At 37.7% G+C, this 17,807-nt stretch overlaps 1 protein-coding gene across 1 annotated transcript in view; it reads right to left on the bottom strand.

Moving 5' to 3' along the window:
* Grm5 (glutamate metabotropic receptor 5) overlaps window positions 1-17,807 on the bottom strand; it is a 470,415-nt gene that overhangs the window by 51,806 nt on the left and 400,802 nt on the right. The window contains exon 9 of the mRNA XM_090348591.1: window positions 10,502-11,441. Coding sequence (XP_090204717.1) covers window positions 10,502-11,441 — 940 coding nt within the window. The remainder of the gene's footprint in view (window positions 1-10,501; window positions 11,442-17,807) is intronic.

Genomic DNA, 17,807 nt, shown 5'->3' on the forward strand with positions numbered 1-17,807 from the left:
CCTCCAGCCTGGCCTTTTGCTGATTAACTGAAGATGGAGTCTGGTGGCTTCTTTTCTCTGGGCTACCTTTGAACCATGATATTTCAGCCTCCTGAGTAATGAGGATGGCAGAAATGAACCGCATGTGCTGGGTTGCATTGGATTTTTTTTGGGGGGGGGTTATGAGGCTTGAACTCGGCTAGAGCACTTTCCCTGAGCTCTTCAGCTCAAGGCTACCACCCTACCCTTGATCCAAGCCCCACTTCCTGTTTCTAGAGGTTAATTAGAGATAAAAGTCTCAGGTCCTTTATGCCTGGACTGGCTTTGAACCTTGATCCACAGATCAAGGTTCAAAGCTAGGATTATAAGTGTGAGCCACCAGGCCTGGCTTGCATTGGATTTTTTTTTTAACAGTTGTTTCCAATTCCTGATGGAATGTATTATGTGTAACCTCTGATCTGCTTGTTTCCCCAAATCAAGTGAGTAAGAAATTCATTTTCATGATATTGGAAGGATGGAATGGATCCAATCATATAATATATAGAGATGTATATATGTGTATATATACACACATATATCCTTATATGCATATATATATATAGAGAGAGAGAGAGACAGAGAGAGAGAGAGAGAGAGAGTTTTGTACTGCTGTAGATGCTTAGCAATTAGCAGATATTAATGCATCTAAGACAGCATTTGATAGTTGTAAAAATATTGTACACACACAAATTTCTGTTTCTACTGGGTTTTGTCCAGCGCTGGCACTGCTTAGTCCTTGGTAAATGTCTATGAATCAATAAATGACAAAGAACGTATAAGGGATGTGTCTTTAAAATGTATGGTACAGGCCGGGAATTTGGCCTAGTGGTAGAGTGCTTGCCTAGCATGCACAAAGACCCAGGTTCAATTCCTCGGTACCACATACAGAGAAAAAAGCCAGAAGTGGTTCTGTGGCTCAAGTGGTAGAGCTCTGACCTTGAGAAAGCCCAAGGACAGTGCTCAGGCCCTGAGCTCAAGCCCAGGACTGGCCAAAAAAAAAAAAAAAAACAACAAAGTAAAACGTATAAGCAGATGCCAGTGGCTCATGTCTGTAATTACAGCTACTCAGTAGCTGAGGTCTGAGGATCACAGTTCAAAGGTAGCCCAGGAAAGACACTTTACCAAAAATGATAGAAGTATAGCTGTGGCTCAAGTGGTAGAGTACTATACTAGCTTTGAATGAAAAAAGCTTAGGGATAGTTTATAGGCCCTGAGTTCAAACTCAAGAACCAGCAAAAAGGGGACAAAAAGGTATAGCACAGACAAGAATGTTCTAGGAGAGCAGGTGAGGGAAGGGCTCTGTGATTTGTTGCGATTGGATTTGGATTTCATTGAGTAATCTTGGCCTTGAAAGATAAATAGGTCCTGGAGAGAGAATTGGAGGATTCTGAAGAGAGACAAACAATATGAACAGACTTTCACAGAGACCAATGTCTTCCTAATACAATCTAAGTATCTGAAATCATGAATGCTGTTCTAATGGTTAGAGTACATTGAAATTCACAAAATAGGACTGAGTTTTGCAGGCATTTTTTAATTTGGCCAATGGTATAAAAGGGCTAGCGACCGCTTTAGTAGAAAGCCTCCATGAGCCCTCGTAACAATGCTAAAGCAAAGGTAAATACATAATTAAAGCAAAAGTGGCAAATGATAGTTTCTAAAATTAAGTTAAAGTAGAGGCAATTATTCTAATAGTTTTCACACCTGACTAGAATCTTAAGGGAGGGTTTGACCATCTGAGGAAAGTTATAATTTAAAGCTACAAGTGCTTTGTCATTGTATTTTAGAACCCAATACCCACGTCTCTGGAACTTTTGAATCTTGTAGAGCCAGAACTTTAGGTTCAACTGATTCAATGCTTTATTTAGGTCAGAACTGGTCTCTGTGTTGATTTGTTGATTTTTCAACTGAAGTGCAAGCCTTAAATGGAAGTCTGGCATTATCTACTTGACAATGACACGATGCTACACCCTGTCGTGCTGAAAATTAGTGTCTAAAACCAAGATGCTAATCACAGGGACCTCTATACATTGATGGCATAAATAGCATGTTTCTATACAAAAAATCTACAGTGACTCATTCCCATTTAAATAAAAATCTCCATTTGCTATTTCAGTGAATTGAATGACGGACTTTGGGTACTTCTCTGTGTGTTCTAGGGTAAGCCAATTTAACTTCCCAGTAAACTGCTATGTCTGTGTGGATTAACTATGCCTTTTCCTTGGGTTCTCAGAGAAGCTGAAGACATTCTATGTGAGGAAGAGTAGGCAAATGCAGTCATAGTGGTCAGTGGACGTGAGTGAAAATGGAATCTGGTAAATCGAGGGGTTGGGTGGCTTTGGAAAGATTGAAGGGGATGACATTGATTAGGGGTATATTCTACTCACAAACTAATACCTTACATTGAAATCTCTGTACAGCTTCTTATAAATTTAAAAACAATCATTCTCTCTCCATGATCAAAGGTTGAAATTTTCTCTTTTAATCCTATTCTTACTATGTGGAAACTCCATTCCAGGGACCACACAGGTCTATAGGGAAGTTTTCTAGAGTGAGCCTTTTTGGGGCCATCTGTTCTAAGAGGGTTACTTGAGAAAAACGGCTCCTTTATACAATAAGAGTACAAGTGATTGGAAAGAGGAAGCAAATGACATTACTTTCTGCATTGCATAGCGTCTCAGGTTTTACTTCCAATAAAACAAGTTTTGTTTTTCTTTTAAAGTTTTTGGTCAATAAAATGACTTTTTCCATGGAGAAATGCTTATGATAATGTTCAACTCCATAGGCAACCATAAGTTAAAGCCTGAGTTAAAAGCTATAATAGTATTTACTCATCATGAAATGTTGGGTCAATCTTCTAACTGTGACAGACCCCAAAGTCCATATCTGAAAAAAATAGGATGGATAGCTGCTTTTACTTGGAATACTTATGACATTTAGAAATGTTAGACTAACAACCCATATCTGAAAATTTATGCTAGGTGCTAAAACATAATAAGTGAAAAAGAAATGAACCAATTGGGGTTACAATTTTAATTTTTACTTTGTTTCCAATTTTTTTTTTCTGGTATTAGGCTTTGAACTCTGGGCCTGGGCACTGTCCTTAAGCTCATTTTGCTCAAAGCTAACACTCTACCACTTGAGCTACAGCATCATTTCTGGCTTTTTCTGTGATTGATTAAAGATAAGAATCTCTCCTGGGCTGGGCTGGCTTTGAACTGGGATCCTTAGATCTCAGCTTCCTGAGTAGCTAGGATTATACTAGCCACTAGAGCTCAGCTTGTTTCCAATTTCTTTTGTTTCTCTCCTGTTATTATCTTTATGTAGTTGTAAAAATGGTTTGCTATTTAACAAAAGCAGCTTATGAATATACATATCTTGATCAATGTCACTCCTCAAAGCATTCTCACCCAAGCCTTCCAACCCACTCCTTTCCTTAGTCTTCTTTTTCCTGTATTGGGGCTTGAACTCGGGCCCTGGGCATTGTTCTTGGACACTTTTTGCTCAAGGCTAGCAGTCTGCCACTTGAGTCATAGCACCACTTCCAGTTTTTCCTGAGTATGTGGTACTGGGTAATCGACCCCAGGGCTTTGTGCTAGGCGAGCACTCTACCACTAGGCTACACTCTTGGCACTCTTGGCCCATTCTCTTGTAGTACATGCATTGCATTCTTGAATGCATTCTCTTCATGCTTGTCCTCTTCATTCACCACCTCCTTCCCGCTCACACTCAGGTTTCACCCTCTCCCTTGCAAGCACTCCTTTCATTAATTATTTTGGTTGGCTTTGATCTTGCCTTTTAAGGCATGACACTATTTGAGTTCTCCCTTGCATCTGCCATATTTAAGCTAATGCATTTGTAAATACTTGCATACCAATCAACATGGTTGGCTATAGTTTAATAGGTTAATTCTAGCTGCTACAGATGAGGGAAAACATTCATCATTGTCTGTCTGGGCCTGATTTACTTCACTTAATGTAAAATTTTTTCCAACTCTTTACATTTCTTTATAAATGGACAACATCGTTATTTCTAATGGACAAGTAAAATTCCATATGTATGTATATATATATATATAATTATTTTCTTCACCTATTCATCCACTGAGAGGCATCTGGGTTGATTCCATAGCTTGGATGTGGTGAATTGTGCTATAATAAACATGATTGTGCTGGAGTAAAACCTCCTACAATCTATTTTATGGTCTTTGGGATGGATTTCCAGGAGAGTACTCTTAGGTCCTATGTTTAGTTTTCTGAAAAACCTCCATCCTGCTTTCCAGAGTGATTGAACACATTTATATTTCTACCAACAGTGTTTCAGGGTTCCCTTTTGGTCACATCTTTGTCATAATCTAATGCCAAAAAGAAACACAAATTAGCTAGGCACTGACGGCTCACACCTATAACACTAGCGACTCAAAAGGCTGAGATCTACGATCACAGTTTTGCCCTCATTAGATTATTGATGGCCATTTTATCTGAGGTGAGGTGCAATCTCTCTGTTGTTTTTATTTGCATTACCTTTATGGCCAAAGATGGTGAGCATTTTTTCTTGGTCATATTTACTTCTTTTGAGAAGTCTCTCTTTAGCTCATTAGCCCATGTATTAATTGGTTTGTAGACTCTTTGAGGGCTTGTTTAAGCTCTCTTTGTATTCTGATATTAGGCCCATGTCTGGTGTGTAACTGGCAAAAATCTTCCATTCTGCAGGCTGTCTTTTTATCTTATTGGCAATGTCCTTTGGTGTGAAGAAACCTTTATGTTTGATGTAATCCTATTCATCAAGTTTTTCTTTGAAATTGTGCTTCTGGATCTTCCCTCAGAAAGTTCCAACCTGTGTTGGGAAATCCTAATGTCTCTGTAACTCTGTCCTGTAGCAATTTCACGTTTTCAACCAAGGACTTTGATCCACGTTATGCTGATGATAGCTCCTTTAGGTTTCTTTCCTTTTTCAGGACCTTGTACTCTCTTGGTTTTCTTTGTTATGGCTGGTGCTTTAGTGCAGGAGCCATGCCTCTGGCCTATGTTTTTACTAGTTAATTAGAAATAATGTCCCTTGGACATTTCTATCCAGTGTGACTTTGAACTATGATTTTGTAGATCTCAGCTTCCTGAGAAGCCAGTATGATAGGTGGAAGCCACTGGTACGCAGCTCTTATGTGTTTCTTCATCTTTCTCTCCTTTTCTTCTCCTCTTCCTCATCTTCTTTTTCTTTATACCAGTTCTGGAATTAAATGCAGGCCTGGGCATTTTTCCTGAGCTTGTTGCTCAAGACTAGTGCTTTACCACTTAAGCCACAGCTCCACTTCTGGATTTCTGGAGGTTCATTGGAAATAATGCATCTCATATGCTTTGCTACCTGGGCTGGCTTCAAACTATCATCCTTAGATCTCAGCCTCTTCCTGCATGTTCTTTACTCTTGTTCTCTAAACCCCATTCATTGAACAATAATCATTATTACTATTAGATACTACTCACTTTCTATGATAGACACAATTCATTATTTTATCCAAGCAAAAAATAATAGCACCTCAATTTCCCCAATTTTGACAGTAATAAATGTATACTGTACTTCCCTAAACAATTGCAGTCACTTGATACAGAGTTAGTTCATTAGATTTTAAAGATATTATTTAATGAATTCTAAAAATAAAGCAAAACAAAATCCTTGTTTTTCCTAACCTAGTACACATTTCATTGTGTCATAGATACCTTCTTAGAAGAATTAGTTAAAGGCTTTGGGCATAACAGGGTTGTTGTCATTATTGAGCTAGCATCATGAGAAACCTCGAAACCTCTTGTAACATAAAAAACAGCAAACTTAAACTAATCTGTTAAGAAAAGACTTCCTGCTACTTGAGACTAATACTAAACTAAGAATTAGTTGGCAGTTATTGAGTACTTTCTACGTGCTGATACTAGGCACTTAAGTTGATGTCCTCCTCAAAACAGAGATGACTACACACCTTTTCACAGTTGCAGAAATAGAAAATAATATTTATTTTAATAATATTTATCAAAATGAACTCCAGGAAATGGAAACAAGAGGGTTTTTTTTCCTGTCTGCCTTTGGCAGGGTAAGAGATGGAGGAAGAAAGCTTGAGCAAATGCAGTGTGGTGATCACTACACACTATATTTAAGATGAACTATACAACTTGTGGGTGGCAACCAGAGGGAAAACTGGGAGAGAATGAGGGAAGAGGCAACATTGCCAAAAAAGAAATGTACTCATTATCTGACTTATGGAACTGTAATCACTTTGTAATAGCAACAAAAGACAGTGAGTACTTTGTTTAAAAGATGGGTGCTGATAAACCATGCCTATAATCCTATCTAGTCAGGAGGCTGAAATCTGGTGACCACGGTTTGAAGTCGGCCTGGACCATTAAGCACATGAGACTTATCTCCAAGTAACCAAACAAAAGCCAGACAGAGCTGTGGCTCAAGTAGTAGAAGCTTGATCACAAATGCTCAGGATTAGTGGCTAGGCTCTGAGTTCAAGTCCCAGGTCTGGCACACATATACCCAAAAAGTGACTTCATAGAATTTGCACAATTGAAGTCAAATCCAGGCATGGCTCCAACTGGCTGCTACTTATTTCTACTGATGTCTGTGTATTCTTCCACCTAACTAGAGGTATTACTATCTTCTTGACTCTAAAGCATATACTACATTCTCTTTAGCCCTGAAATTGTCCATTGAGATCTGCCATTTAGTGAGGACATGTCCAGATCTCAGGTAAAGAAAAGACAGACTCATTCTGAGGTGATAGCATCCTGATTTTCCATACCACAGATGAGAGAAAGCAAAACAATGTGGGGCCAGGATAAGAGCTTCTTTCCTTAAAGATCCACATCTAAAATTACCCATTGATCCCAACAGATTAGCTTATTAGCAATTCAAGCGGGGGAAACACAACTGATGGAATTCATTTAAAATAAAATGTGAAAATATTACCTCAGCTCACTTGCTCCCCATTATTTAACCTTAGTTGTAGTGGCAATGTGAAGTATATTGACTTTATCAAATTATGGATTGGAGACATAAACATCTGTGTAACTAATTATTTCCCACAATGGATAACGACTAGGTTAACATTCTGAACATCATAATTTTATGTGACAGTGAAGGAATATTTAGTTTAGGAGGCCCTGGAAGCTACAGGTGAGAGGGATTTTAATTTGCATCTCTATGAAGAACATACATGATAAAGGAGAGAAAGGTATGGGTTATGATACAAAAGGGAGATAGCTTTCTCTGCCATTTTTTTTCTTCTGCACACCAAAATCCAGTTTTAGATCATACATTCCAGATGGTGGCAAAAAGAATATCCAAATAATCAGATTGCAGCCTATCTCAGTTACAATCACATAGACTCACCAGACTTTATCCAGGGTTGCAGAAAGAAAATGCAACAACTGCCAAAACAGAAAGAAAAAGAAAGCCAAATCCTCCTTTCCCACTTTAATATCCTGATAACCAAATGTAGTGACCAAACTTTAGTTGCAGCTCCAAAGGGAAAAATGAACAATTCATTTCCACAAAATTCTCCAATTTTTTCTACCAATACTATCAGTAAATTTTGTTTCGAACCAAAGTAGAAATTAAGAACATAAAATACTAGTCAAATATTGCTAGAGGAAAATGATCCCTATAGTAAAACTTGAGACGGATGATTCAGTTCTTGAGCACATATTCGCATGAGGAGAATGTAGTGGGAAGGACATTTGTGATACAGAGCACTGCAGGCTTAATCCTGTAATAGGATTACTGAGGAGTAATGCATACTCTTGAAGACAAGCAAATACTAACACTCACCCCATTACAACTTTCCCAAATTCATCTGTTTATCCAACACAGCAACCATGATTGAACTTCTGTATGTGACATACCATCTAAGTCCAGCTAGGCACTGAGCACACGGAGATTTGCAAGGGATGCAAGTTCTCCTGCCCCTGTGAAGCTTGCTGTGCTTCAACTGGGACCTAAAATGATTAAACTATTTGGCAAGGATCTGCTGTCCTTCATCAATAAGGAGAAGCCTGGAAACCCTTAACTGTATTAGCCATGCCTCTATATGTCTTTTGTGGTGCTCGTTTCCTTAGCAATATTACCGTGATTGCATGCCCAGCTGCAACTTTTAGGTGTAGAAGATTGGAAAATATTATTTTTTCTTTATCAAAATAACAAATACTATTTTGAGGTGCTGGTAATTCATGTCTGTAAATCCTAGCTTCTTAAGAGGCTGAGATCTGAGGGTGCCAGTTTGAATCCAGCAGGAAAGTTGGTAAGACTCAAACAAACCTGGAAATGGAGTTCTGGCTCAAGTTGTAAAGCAAAATAAGCTCAATAAAAAAGATGCTCAACAAAAAATGCAACAAACAAACCCTGAATCAAGTCCTCAAGAAGTTTTCTCTATGTGGTGGGCACATATTTTATCAGAGAAGGAAACTGAAGCATAGAGAGATGATATGAGATCGCCAAAGATAACATGGCTGATAATTGCTACCTTCAGTATTTAAACCCATGACAGTCCTACAGGATATTTTTCTATATTGACTAAGATGTTTACTATATGTCCAACTTCCATTTCTTACAGTTCCAAGAGGTAGATATGATCTGAATTTATTTAAAAAATAAGGTGCAGAAGGAGGATAGGATAGTGCCAATGATTAGACTAAATACGATCTCAAAAGAGGGTTCTTTGTGAGTTTGGGGGGATTACATAAACATTTGCTCCCTACATCAAATTGTCAGTTTTGTGTACCAAGCATCCTTGTAAGATTTTATTTGAAGAAAAATTACAAAGAGAAGGTTTCTAAAATAAAATTCTACAAAATAAAATTTCCCAACCAAAAAGAAAAGCCTGATCTGGCAAAAGTTGCAGAAAAGAAAGTATGTTGAATTCATAGATTAGTCAGGAAAGCAGATGGAATATATGCAAGTAGTTTAGATATATGGAAGGTTTTTGTGTACAAACCATTTCTGGGATTTATTGGAGAAGGCAAAAACTACAATTCATGATTTGTTGAATATCTTCACAGATGGAAATTTGAGATACAGGAAATAAGTTAGTAAGTAATGCAAATGAGTTAGGCCTTGTAGATAAACTTTTTCATGTATGTTATGAATTATTTTTACATCTCAGCAGATTTCCCTCAACCAAAATCATGCTAGGAAGTAAGGTGCATAGGAAAAAAACCTTTCATGCAGGTTAAATCACAGTATAGAAGAATAGGCAGAGCAATGTTACTTAGATACTTATTTCCCATTTGGATATTTGAGTGATCTGTACCTTTCTTTTGAGGAATATCCATCTTCCAATTATTTATGGAACTTTAAAAAATACTGTCCAATCAGTTGCCTTTTCAGGACTGTTATTGGCTCTTTTGATATGTACTTCCTAGGTAATGGAAACTTTTATTTTTAATCCATGGATCAATAGAGTAGTATCATCTTATTTCTGAAAAAACCACAGTCTATGCAGCCTTTTGGATAACTCAGAATTTGTCCTCAAGCCACAGATAACATGATCTCAGTATCTTGTAAAGTGTGGGGTCCTTTGTAACATAAGAGATATTTTCAAACGGGGGTTGTTTATTCATTGGCTGTTGGATCTTGATTACTTTCAGATAGAAATTACCTAATAGCTGATATTTTATGATTTTGATTTTGAGTGGGATGGGATTCTAGGCAACAAAGACCTGGGAAACCGTGAAGTTGTTCAGGACAATTGTATACAAAGCCACTTAATCACTTTATCTTTCTCAGCTCTGTAGATATCTCAGAGAGTTTCACTAAGAACTAAAATACAAACAATGCATTTTCCTGTCCCTATGAGACCGATAGTCAAGACTTTCTCTGGGCCTCAATAACATAAGAAAAATATAAGTGTTAGACACCTGTAGCTCTTGGAATCATATTATTATTTTCTTTTGCCAGTCCTGGGGCTTGAACTGAGGACCTGAGCACTATCCTTGGGCTTTCTCTCTACCACTTGAGCCACAGCATCACTTCCAGCCTTTTCTCTGCATGTGGGACCGCAGAATCGAACCTGGGTCTTTGTGCATGCTAGGCAAGCACTCTACCACTAGGCCAGACTCCCAGTCCTGGAATCCTATTCTTAATACGTGTTCTCCTCCTCCCCCTGTTTTTGTGAACTAAAATTATTTCTCAATATCTCTCCCTTTACAACCTGATCATTTTTGTTACAGTTCATGGATGTGATCCTGCTCTCCTTGGCCCTCTGGACTTGAACTCTTCCCTCTGATACCCCGCAGTTTTATCAGTGATCTGGAGTGCCTTATTTCTAGCGTGGGCCTAAACAAGAAGACCTCTATCTCTTGACCTGCAGAAATGGGTCATAAGAAGGCCTAAGGAGACCTAAGGCTCCCTTATCTCTCCCACTTAAAAGACCTAGGCAGCCAATGCCACTGCTTCCTCTCTAGCGGCTGTACCCCACGTTGTCCCCCAACTTTACCTTAGGGTTTCCCCAGAGGAGCCCCTCCTCTTCCACAGGTTGACGAGACTGCTGGACCTGCTGGTTGCAGAGGAGGACTTGCCGTCTCCCACGTGCATGCGCACCACGGTGGACGTGGTAAAGGCGCTGCGCACGTTCCTCTCCGGTTTGGCAAGGATGATATACACCTTTGGCACAAACATGCAGCCGAGGGCCACCGTGGCGCTCAGGCTGACTGAGAAGCACATGGTGATGATCTTGTAGTTGCTGCCGAAGTAGATGGGCACGAAGGCCAGCCAGATGATGCAGGTGGTGTACATGGTGAAGGCGATGTACTTGGCCTCGTTGAAGTTGGCCGGAACGTTTCTGGTCTTGAACGCATAGAAAGTGCAGCTTAAAATCAGCAAGCCATTGTATCCGAGAGGAGTGACCACGCCGAGGTTGGTGGTGTTACAAATCAGATAGACCTCTCGAATGCTGGGGTAGTCGTGCATGATATCCGGAGGTTCCATGACGAAAAGAGCCACGATAATGCCCAACTGGATGCAGATGAGGATGGAAGCAATTACCAGCTGGGCACAGGCACTCATGAATCTGGGCTTTTTCGTACAGATCTTCTTCTTGCTGCCAGCTAGGATTCTGGCAATACGGTTGGTCTTGGTTACCAGGGCGGAGTAGCTCATGGCTGGAGAGAGACCAATGCCAATTCTCTGAAGATAGCAATAAATCTGTTTGGGCTTTGCGATGAGGCAAAAAGTACAGAGATAGCCAAGGCAGATGCCAGCCAGGATGATGTAGCAGAGCTCCCTGCTGGAAGACTTGACGACTGGAGTGTCTCGGTAAATGATGAAGATGACGGTAACAAACAGAGTGGCGAGCAGGCCAAGGCAGGCAAAGGCCACGGCTGCTATGGGCTCAGGGTCTCCCCAGCGAAGATACTGCACTGGGATCAGATCACAGCCTGCAGAGACACCGACACATATCGGAAGAAAGAGAGAGAATTTCACTTAGTTCACAGGTTGCTAAAGATAAAGGTAATTGCTTATGATCACCTACTTTTTTCCATTTTTAGGACCTTTACTACTAAAACGATTAAAATCATTCAGAGCTGGGAGTTGTAAGCCAAGCTACTCGGGAGGCTGAGGTCTGAGGATGGTGGTCTGAAAGCCAACCCAAGCATGAAAGTCTGTGAGACTGTTATCTTCAATTTACTAGGGAAAAAACTAGGAGTGGAGGTGTGACTCAAGTGGAAAAGTACACAGCACACGTCAAAATATCATTTCTATATATTCTTTTTTAATGGCATAAAACATATTTAATGAAATAGCAAAAACATCTCCAAATTTAAGAAACAAATGGATACCCAAGTACAGGAAGCAATTACAAACTCAAGGAGACATGACAAAGAAAAAGCCTCTCCACATTGTATTATAGTTAAAACACCGATTATACAGAACCAAGAATGGATACTGAAAGCTGCACGAGATAAGCCCAAGTTATATAGGGTACATGTATTCTTATTCTAAATAAATATACAATTAATATTGAAACAAAGAGCCTTTATCTTTCTGAATGTTCTTATTCATCGAAGCAAGTAATTCTCACAGACATTGAAATATATATGATGAAAGCTTCTAATTTGATCAAAATATATGGATAGACCAAAAAATAAAAAGTAATTTCTGCATACCTGTATCGATTTGTATGTAATGCATGTGCATACATACTACTTGAATGTTAAAGGTTTATACTCACCAATTTTATCCTTGTTGACACAAATCTTAAAAAGCAAGAATCAAGCTCTTTTATATTCCTGCACGTCAGTTTATTACTAGCACTTATTTGACAATGAATTTTATAATCTACAGCAGTTATCTCAAGCCTTGTTTCTTCTGACTGGTTCGGAACTGCTAATGTTCATAAGAAACTACTGGTCTGAGAAACATGATGTGTGGGATGTTAAATAGGGATTAGTTCACTTACTAAAGAAAATAAGTTAAATAAATAAATAAACTAAAATATGAATGTTTAAGGATTTTACTTTTACCACATTTTTCTGCTGTTCTACTAATCTTCACTTTTTTCTTCCCTAAACATAATGAACAGCCAATTCTAAATGCTTGGCCTAAGATCATATTAGTCAATGTTTTTTTTTTTTCTTATTTGTTGTTTTTTTTGCCAATCCCGGGGCTTGAACTCAGGGCCTGGGCTCTGTCCTTGGGCTTTCTCAAGGCTAGAGTTCTACCACTTGAGCCGCAGCACCACTTCTGGCTTTTTCTATGTATTTGGTACCAAGGAATTGAATCCAGATCTTTGTGCATGCTAGGTAAGCACTCTTACCAATAGGCCAAACTCCTAGCCAATGTTTTTTACATTAAATATACTCTTGAACTCTTCATGTGTAACTCAACTCTTTAACATAATGGATTAAAAATAACTGATTAGTTATATGAATTGGAAAATATTTTTGAAGCATACTTCTAATACGATGTAATTATTTTCATAAATATAATCAAATTCATAAATTCAAGCATATGTTCTTTTCCCCTGTAACGTGAACCACTCAGAAACTCTTAGTTTAATAGCATAAGGTTCTTTGGCAACTATTTTTTGAATACCAAATTAGACTCTTATTAGACTTTTATAATCATTTTATCTTTGAACTGGATGACATTTTAGCATTCTTCAAAAATAGATGCACAAAAAATAGAATAATCACTGAGGGAACATGAAAATATACAATACAAAGGTCTAAACTCAATCAATTTCTAGTCAGTATGCAGTAGTAGAATGAAGGAACTTTATTTCCAATAAGCAACCTCAATTTTTCTGTATGTACAACCTTAAGTTTGGTCCTTGGTTGAAAACTCAGTCATAGAGATGATCTGGGAAATTTCTCATTGAATATGTCTCACATGTGGATTCCAAGAGGCAAACACATTAACCCTACCAAAGGCTTTTCCTGGGCTAGGGCAGCAGGGTGGTATTTGGAACACAAATTGGAAAGGGAGATTGGTAGGTGGAGATTGAACTCAAGGAAACATGGGGAATAATAAGAACAAACGTTGTTCACTGTGCTGTAGAAAACACTAACCTATGAGAATGTTTTAGAACTAGGGCTGAGAGAAATGATAAATTATTCCAATAGGAGATTCGAGGAGAGAAGATTTTTAACTGAGTTAATTAACTAAGCTGAGAACTGCAGGGAAAAAAAATGATATTCCAGGGGAATGTGCCATGCTTTAGTTTGGAAATGCTGACTTTGAAATATGGGGTGACCAAATGAGCACACAGAAATTGAAGCTTTGATGAACTATCGTGATAGAAGATACAGCTTAAGAAATTATCTGAACAATTATCAAAGAATGTGAGAGGAAAAGGATATGTAAGAGAAGACCCCTAAGATTGAGGAGAGAATGAGGAGAGAAGCATATCAGAAATTCAAAGAAAGTGGTTAACTGCATGGTGAATGCCATACTTCTTTAGCGATGATTTTAGATTTCACAAATATCCACTCATGCACTAGGTCACCACATGCATGTAGATATATATATCTTGGCTGGTGTGTTTCTTAGCAAGAAAGATGTCCAACCAAATCTGAAATTCTTTCTATAATGCTAGCCTTATCAAGAAATGAATTTAAATCCTATTCATTATCATCCCTACTATACCTGTTAATTTATACACATCTGAAAAAAATTAGTCATTTTTCCTAAACTATATTATTTTAACTATTGAGTCCTTTTCTATTACTGCTTTTCATTTTTTAAATTTCTGTTTGCTTCTCAGTTAAATGCCATCTGACTAAAACTGTAAAAGAATCTAAAGCACCTATCTATCTGTCTATCTATCTATCATCTATTTGACTATATTCTGAACCATTTTAATATCATCTACTTAGGTAGCTAGTCACTTCTCTACCGTTTTCTTCTGTTTCTATTCTGGTTCATTATTTTATAGTTCCTTAGAACAAATCATACTTGCATGGTATGAATGGACAGACATTGAAAAATAACAGATTCAAAAGGAAAAATGAACTTGCAAAATACATTATTCATGTTCATTGTATGATTCTACCCATGTATTTCTATATATCTGATAGGTGATCACTGACTCTAGAACCTCTAAAAGGGGTATCGCCATGGATATAAGTACCACTTACTACAACCACCAGCGAGCATAAGTATGCTTAGTGTTTAGAAATCAGTCTCACTCAGTTAATGTTCCTGTAGTAAAGTTTTGCTGACAGGTGCATTCTGCCTGGCCACCTGTCAGTTCCGGCATAGGAATGAAGAACAGATGCTGATGTTGCATAAATAAGCACTGCCCTTCTTATGCATTTTTTGGTCAAATAATTGCTGCTGAGAATCTCTAAGAATCTCTAAGAATGTTTGCATCCTCAACTGCTGGTCAGGCTATTTCCAGTATAAAAAAGTCAATGCATGAGGGATGAGCTGGGGTCACCTTAGAGATATCAGATGGTGACTTAAAAGCATGTTTGCTTCAATCTGTTCTGGCAAGCCATTTCTCTTTTGTTTCCAGGGGTATGCAGACTCAGAAATCTTTCTGAAGGGAACATATCTGTGGATTTTTTATATTTTCTATTCAGTTTTAAAAATCATTTCCATAGTTTAAAGAAGTTGGAAGTAGTAGTAGTAGTGTGTGTGTGTGTGTGTGTGTGTGTGTGTGTGTGTGTGTTAAGTACATCAGTTTACTTTTCAGTTCTTGCTGTATGCACACAGGTGTTTGGTTGATTACAAGACACTGAGTGTCTTTCTTAGTTGATTATTAGTGTCTCGATGTTAAGGAGTTTGTTATTTACACACATGTCTCCTTACTTTTCTCAGTCCTGCCTATCATTCATTTTGCTTACTTCCAATTTACAAATGAATACATTTACTATATAATCCAAGTATATATGCCTTTTGGTATACTATATAACAAAGTATATATGTGCCAGTAGTAGGGCTTGAACTCAAAACGTGTCCCTTATTTTTTTTCTCAAGACTGGGTACTCTAGCACTTAAGTTACACCTTCACTTATAGGTTTTTGCTGATTCACTGGAGATGAGATTCTTGGGGACTTGTCTGCCTGGGACAGCATTGAGCTGCAATAAAATAGAGCTGAACTTCCTGAGTAACTAGGCTTACAGATCTAAGCCACACTATACAGTTCCTGGATGTATGCTTTAATTTTAGAGGTAAGATTCTGGTCCCCCGCAAAGGCAAAAGTGTTCAAGCTGCTCAGAGGCTTATTTCTGTGTCTAGATATGCCATATTCCATAGCAGAAATATTTCCGTTATGTAGTTGCCATGCAATACATGTCTCAAGGACTAATTAATCTCACTTGAGTAATTTATTGGATTCGTGCAACTCTTCTGTAAGAAAAGAAATGTGCAACAAACATACTTTAACACATGCTCTCTAACTATATAGTTCAGATTTGTTTTTTTCCCAAGAATGTTCTCAACTGAAACATTTTCAACGTTCAATATAGATAAAACTGTATCAACCTAAGTTCTCAAGTCTTCTCTGGGGAGGGTACTTCTGGTTAATCAATTTTTACTATTACTTTATCACGAAGTAAAACATGCCATCTTCACTCCCACAGAGAAAAACTTGGTCTCTATCCAAAATATCAAGGATATTTTCCTTACTAATTTTCAACTATAACCTACCTATGTATATCAGCATGAAAAGGAAGAATGTTTTCTCAAGAAGGAAGCTTTCTTAAGTGCCTACTATGTGTTATGGTTACCCCCAGAATTTAGTGTCATTTTCATAATTGTAAATATTGCTATCTTTATTTTACATAAGAGTAATAACAGGGTTAATAAGTTACATTAACTCTTGCTATGACTAAAATTAAAGCCTTGGTGTTATCTATTTACTTAATTATTTATTTTGCCAAGAAGATAATCTGATCAAATGCTCATCTGCCAAGGGGTCCCGAGGCAACTCAGTAGGGAAACAGATTATGGTTAATTACCAGAGTCTGGCATGGGCAGACTGTGTAGGAATGGAATTACTTGGTAGTGTTATCTTGACATCAATTTATGCTCTCCCCTGAAAAATCTCAGTGGTTGAAGCAAGATTCATATCCTTCCAAGGATGAAAAGCTAGAGACACAAACTGGTAACTTGTTCTTATGATCTAAAATTTCCCATCTTAGAACTTTTTCTAATCTGGAACAGAGTGTCCCCAGTCTAAGAAAGTAAGCTTCCAACACAGAACACTGCCCACCCCCTTTCTTAATGAGTGGACTTACAGCAAGCCATCCATTACCAGACACAGCCTATTTCATAGCCATAATTGTTTATTACACAGTTTTCTTTTAGAGTTCCTTAATAAAATTCTTCCAAAGAGATAAAAATTCAGAGCTTTTTTTTTAAATTTAGGTTTAAGGGTTTTTTGTTGTTGTTGTTGTTCATTATTGGTTATATTTTATAGGGAGATTTGAAATTGTGTGCCAAGATTTATTTTATAATTAAGACATAAAGAATGATTTAATAGTAAGGCAGAGTACTGAAGGGAAGAACAAACACAGATGCACCTTTTTAGGGAACAGATTTGAAAAATGTGACTTCTGGTTCTACTGCAGATGAGTGTGACTGATAAAACACTGCATTTGGATTTAAATAATAAAATGTGGTGCTGGAAAAATCTTGCTCACCTTTTGTACTTTTCACTATTTCTCTCTACTAGCTAGCTCTCATTATCCTTTCATATTGTAGATCCTCTTTGAAGATCATTTTTTTTTCTGATTTCCTAAGCCTTAATGATGGATTCCTCTTATGTAGGCAAAGGCTCTCAAGCTCTCAGTCTGTGTCTGTTTGTGTCATATGGTTACCTGGAGCAATTTGAGAATAACATATTCCTTTGTGTGGTTCTGTATTTCTAGTGCCAAGGGCAGTGCCTGGCATATAGCAGCCAGTTCAAGAGACTGAATGCACAATTACTAAATTAACAAAAGAGAAGCCAAGTGAGGCATATAAAAACACACACTGTTAACTCAAATTGCAAACTTAGTATCGGCTAGCAGTATGACTCTTTGTTTGCATCTCCATGTTTACATATACAAAACAGGAATTATATAGTTTTTCCTACAAGAGGAAAAACTCTTGTAGAATTTACAGGTAATATGTTACAGATCCAAAATGGCTGAGTAAAGTAATTCCTCAGGAATGACTTTAGGTATTGGTTACATGTACATTTAGATTTTACTGAAATTAAACAGTGACATCATTTTAAAACATAAATTGACTGTATAATGTTATCTACAATTAGTGTATCACTCTTCCTTTCTATTTGCCTTTCTTGCCAGAT

The sequence above is a fragment of the Megascapheus bottae genome, chromosome 16 (assembly GCF_031878675.1).
Source record: "Megascapheus bottae isolate mThoBot1 chromosome 16, mThoBot2.hap1, whole genome shotgun sequence".
NCBI classification, from domain to species: Eukaryota; Metazoa; Chordata; class Mammalia; order Rodentia; family Geomyidae; genus Megascapheus; species Megascapheus bottae.